Source organism: Atta colombica, unplaced genomic scaffold (genome assembly GCF_001594045.1).
Source record: "Atta colombica isolate Treedump-2 unplaced genomic scaffold, Acol1.0 scaffold58, whole genome shotgun sequence".
NCBI lineage: Eukaryota > Metazoa > Arthropoda > Insecta > Hymenoptera > Formicidae > Atta > Atta colombica.
Genome location: NW_017259548.1, coordinates 774,919 through 780,515, shown reverse-complemented (window position 1 = coordinate 780,515; position 5,597 = coordinate 774,919). Strand labels below are relative to the sequence as shown.

The window sequence follows — 5,597 nt, the reverse complement described above, 5'->3', positions numbered from 1 at the left end:
ATATATAAAATTTAAATAATTATTATATTTAAATTATAATTAAAATTTGTATAATAATAATAATTAAACAATTTAAATAATATAATTCAAAAATATTTATAATATTTATAATTAGATAGTTAAATTGTAATTAGTTAAATTGTAACATTAATTTATATTATAAACATAATTTATAAACATAATTATTCTAATTAATTTTAAAGTTACGTGTCTCACATGAGTTTTTGATACAAGCGCGATTGTTACACCTAATGCTGATTCTACAATGAGTCCGGTAGTCGAAAGTTTTAGTCTTAATCGATGAAGTTGGCCAATCAGCCTTAGTCATACAAGTTGGCTATTGGTCAACTTCACTAATAAGACTTAGGTCGGGATCAGACATTGAAGATTGAGATTAAAGATTAAAGATTGAAATTTCACCAATGAAGACAAAGAAATTTTGGCTTCTTTTGCTCTGATTGGTCAAATTTCAATCTTCAATCTCACTCTTCAATGCGTAGTCTGATTCCGGCTTTAGGACTACCGATTGCCGACTCATTGTAGAATCAGCGTAAGGCCTGTTCTTTTTAGCTGAACTTTTGCACCAGTTCATCTTTCTTTCTTTTCTCTCTAGGGGAAAAGAAGAGGAAGAAAGATAAACTGGTGCAAAAGTTCAACCAAAAAGAACAGGCCTTTACTTTGCGCATAGTGGGGACCGCGTTTACATACTTGATCTAACCTCTAACTGACTGAAATTATTATTCACTCCTATTAATCAATCAGTTGGGTCAAATATTATTGATTCTTTTGATACGTATTTCGATCTTCTTTGACAATGAATCTACCCCGAGCATTGATTGTTAGCACGAAGGAAGGAAAGGCTAAAGAAATCGCAGAAAGTAAGTACAAGAGTATATTCTCATAATTTTTTATAAATGATTTTTTATGTAATTTTATTTCATGTATTTGTAATACAGGTATAGGGGCGGAACGTCTATCCGAGGAAGATAAGATTGTAAATTACCTGTGGAATATTGACAACAAGTATTACACATCACAGATTTTGATACGTGCTGTAGAAAATTTATCCCACAAACTCCCAGTGGAAGAAGTTGACGCATTGATCGTGTACCACGATCCGCAGGCAGTAAGAGACATAATGGGAATTTAGCAATTAGATTGACATGTTGACATGGCAATTGATTTCTATAGGACAAGGTGGATCAAGAGCTGGAACAATTGACATCCTTGGCTATTTCCTTAACAGCAGCAGAGGTACTGTTGTTTTCTTGCAGAGCAATATCCGACTCGCCTTTGCGAGATAAAGGTACAACAGTGATGAAGAATATTGATTGATGTTTAATGAATATAAATGTGAGGAGATTATTGAGTTCTATATTTTAAAAAATATATTGGAGCATGCCTTTTCTATATTAAACTATAGAAAATTACAATTCGACAGAAAAAAGAAAGGCAAATAAATATTTATCTTTCAGACTGTTTCCTACAAACAGCATTAGCCAATCAATGACAAAGAAATCTTGATAAAGAAATATATAATTTTTGCATCATGGGACGCTTTTCATCGAGAACATTATTGGTGCTTTTCAGCAAAACACAGGATATTTTTCAGGATGAAGGACACAGTATAACACAAACATTAAATACAGATTTAAATACAGATGAAATAATTTACTGTGCTATATTGTGTTCTTGCTGGGAAATACCCAGAATGTCATTATTTAGAATTGAGATCACCCCCATTCTTTGATGGCTCATTCCAATATATTATAGAGCTCATTGAGAGAGATGCTATTAGTGGTATTTGTCATCTATGCTTATTTTATGTTCTGATGAACAATAAAGATTGAATGAATAGCGCTAATAGCGTCTCTTCACACCTTCCATCATATATTTATTTCCGTATTGCGTTTAATTGATGTCTTTTGTTTGTATATTTCAGTGCTGCATTGGTGTTTGCATCACAAGTTTGAATTGGTCGAGTTGGAGCAAACGGGAGATTCAGAATGCGATACGGAGGGTAACAAATATGGCATCGAGAGAATCATAGAAGCTCTGCATGCTCACATGTGGCCCAATATCGTGCTTAAAGGTGCAAGCCAAATTTCTGCTGTTAGAATAAAAACTCAAGCGTATAACTCTTTTTACATAGATATGAATCAAATTACATTTTGTTACAGACAAGTCGTGCATGGGGCAAGCATCAGAGGTAAACGAAATTGAAGAACAATTTGAAAATATTCGACTAACACGTGATCCTGCAGAAACGCTACGCATGCAGGATATGCTCGGTCAGTATAAGATCATGAAACGAATGAAAGTAAATCTATGAAGTGCCATTGTTTATTTTGCATTGGATTTTAAATTAAATAGACGGCATCATGGGCGATGAAAACGCAGATTTTGGAGAACTGTATGGCCAATTGATGGCTATGAAAGAACACGCAGCATCCTTACCAACAAATGAAAGGCGCCTAGTGGCAGAACAAGTAGTCACCGCCTTTTGGAAAGCCATGGGTGGCGATCTTTTAGAAATTGAGGATTAAATTTAAGATTTGATGTATTTTATAGATCGATATTATAATTATAATTTCTCATTTCTGAATTGAGATAGAAAGTTTAGAATAATACAACGTAATTTATCTAAAGACTGCTGCATATTGAAACGATGTGTGCGTTAAAGATGTATAATAGAAAAAAAAAAAAATTTTTAGAAAAAATTCCATCTGATTTAAGTGTATAGTATTGCATGTATAACATAATGCTATTGATGTACTATTAAAAATATTTGTCTTAAATATCATGTAACATAAAAGTAATCTCATAATCGATGATAGAATTATTAATATTATTATATTTAAAACGCTATGTATATATAATATGTATATTTCTTAATAAAAAACATTTATTTAAAGCTCCTGAGTAATCACTACAGTTATATTGAATCATGACATTAGAAGCGAGAAATTACACGTTAATTTTTGTTATGTGACATTTGTAAATAATTTGGATAAAATAAAATAATGACATCATGTTAAAACGTATGTAAAAATAGATGAAAACTCTATGTTTATCCTCTCCAGTCAATATCCTTGACAGTCAATAAATAATCGTAAAAAGGTATGTGATAAAAGGTATGTGTGAATAAAAATATATGCATGCGCATTGAATAAAAGCACTTGCGTCACTTACGTTTTTATCACTTTTTATGATTGTTTACTAACTGTCGAGGGGAAGGGGGGAGGGATAAGGATAGCTTTCGTCTATTTTTATTTTAATTGTTTTAAAGTAATCTCATCATTTCGTTTTATTCAAATAGCTGTGATAACTACTTAGAAACCTTAAAAATAAAAAAATATTTTATATCGAATTTTTAGTAATAATATGAATTAACATTCGTAAGAAAGCTGTCTGAAGAAAAGAAAAGGTAAAATTAAAAATGTCGCAATATTTTCTTCATTTTTTAGAGAGAAAATAATAGATATATATTCATATTTTTGAACAGTTTGAAGCAAATTATCAGTTCAAATATTAAAATTCAGCGGCCGATTTCTGGATATTAGGAGCGCATGACTCAAAAGAAGCAAAGCTGCGTTCAGAAATACACATCAACTGGCTACACATCAAGTATATCATATATTTTATCCTTGTTATTCAAATGTTAAACGAGAGTAAATTAATACCTGCAGGTATTCGCGATGTATTCTCGAACGCAATCTAAAATGTCAACTTGGCGCTACATTCAAAATAAAATTTTTTCGGTTCTTCATCGGTGACAAACCTATAGTTAATTAAACCTTGCGCATTTTCCTATCGGTTCTTCATCGGTGACAAACCTACAATTAATTAAACCTCATCAATATATAATAAGACTCGTTTTGAATGGATTATACGCATGATGCTACATGATTTGGATGTAGTTATTTAGATTGTTTAGAACTACTACACGAGTATTATCCTAACTATCTTAACCATGTTCAGCTACATGACGACTCCTGCTGCACTCATGTGTACATTGTTTTACGAAAACTAATTGTTTCGTATTATGCGTTGATTACGGACGACAACAAATTCCATAACAAGAAAGATGATTTCCCTTAAGTTGATTCGCCCATACAGTCAGTTCACCAACAATAAATCGGCTAACCTCATCAGAAATGAATTTTTAGATTACTTCACGAAGGATTTAAAGCACAATTTTATTCGTTCCAGCCCCGTCTCTCCGATTACCGATCATTCTCTGGCATTTATCAATGCTGGCATGAATCAAGTATGTCATACTTTTTAGTCTTGAGAAATTTGTAATAACAAGTCTGCTAATATAATGAATACTTTTATTTTTATTCTTTTCAGTTTAAAGGGATTTTCTTAGATTATTATAAACCTCCTGTGACAAAAGTTGTAAACTCACAGAAGTGTATCAGAGTCGGTGGAAAGCACAATGATTTAAGTATTGTTGGCAAAGATAGTTATCATCATACTTTTTTTGAAATGCTTGGCAACTGGTCTTTTGGAGATTATTTTAAAGTATGATTTTGGATATTATTTTAAAGTATGAAAGAACTGCAATGCTATTTTCACTGGTTTATACTTATAATATTTATTTATGTAATGAACTGACTTTAGGAGGATGCTTGCTTATATGCTTGGAACCTTTTAACGAACGTATATGGCATACCTATAGAATATTTATATGTAACATATTTTGGTGGTAATGAGGAACTAGGCATGAGTCCGGATCTGGAATGCAAAGATATTTGGTTGAGACTCGGTCTTCCAGAATATAAAGTTTTACCTTTTGATATGCAAGATAATTTTTGGGAAATGGGGGTATCAGGTCCTTGTGGACCTTGTACAGAGATACATGTTGACTATATGAAACGATCAACTAATCAAGCCGAACGAGTGAATAAGGGATATGCTGATCTTATGGAATTATGGAACATAGTTTTTATACAATGTGAAAGGTGAATTATCAGTTATTATATGTACTTATTAAATATTTTAAATCTTTTAAATCAATTATATCCATATAATATACTATATATATTTTTAAATATCTTTATACATTGAATTTAAATATTTGAAATTTTCTTTTTTATATAACATCATGAAGAGCTTATTAATTGTATTATTATGAAATTGCATAGTCTATTCAATATCATATTTTATGTTAGGCTTACAAATGGATATATAGTACCTTTACCAAACCATCATGTTGATACAGGCATGGGACTTGAACGATTAGTTACTTTTCTACAAGGAAAAAAATCAAATTATGATACAGATCTCTTCCAGCCATTATTCAATGCAATACAAAAGCATTCGAACGCAACAGAATATAAGGGAACATTTGACGATCACACAGGCAAAACTATGGTTACAGAATTATCACTTGATTATGGTTACAGAATTCTAGCTGATCACACAAGAATGATTACTGTTGCATTGGCTGATAATATGTTACCTGAACAACAGTATGATTTTGTAGTACTAATCTATAATCAAATATATATATATTAACAATATAATATATATATTAACAAATATATATATATTAGGTATGGGAAAAAGTTCGTGGCGTTTTTTTAATGCCA

General features: G+C 31.2%; 2 protein-coding genes across 2 annotated transcripts in view; both read left to right on the top strand.

Moving 5' to 3' along the window:
* Window positions 1-609: 609 nt before the first annotated feature.
* Window positions 610-2,651, top strand: LOC108692064 (alpha- and gamma-adaptin-binding protein p34-like). Its single transcript, XM_018200170.1, has 6 exons — window positions 610-878; window positions 957-1,126; window positions 1,192-1,306; window positions 1,943-2,092; window positions 2,181-2,291; window positions 2,374-2,651. The coding sequence occupies exons 1-6, from the start codon at window positions 815-817 to the stop codon at window positions 2,544-2,546; spliced, it is 783 nt and encodes a 260-aa protein (XP_018055659.1). The 5' UTR covers window positions 610-814; the 3' UTR covers window positions 2,547-2,651.
* Window positions 2,652-3,881: 1,230 nt separating this feature from the next.
* Window positions 3,882-5,597, top strand: part of LOC108692030 (alanine--tRNA ligase, mitochondrial) — a 4,682-nt gene continuing 2,966 nt past the window's right edge. Inside the window, 4 exon segments of the mRNA XM_018200126.1 lie at window positions 3,882-4,270; window positions 4,354-4,527; window positions 4,627-4,967; window positions 5,178-5,477. Coding sequence (XP_018055615.1) covers window positions 4,088-4,270; window positions 4,354-4,527; window positions 4,627-4,967; window positions 5,178-5,477 — 998 coding nt within the window. The 5' untranslated portion in view covers window positions 3,882-4,087.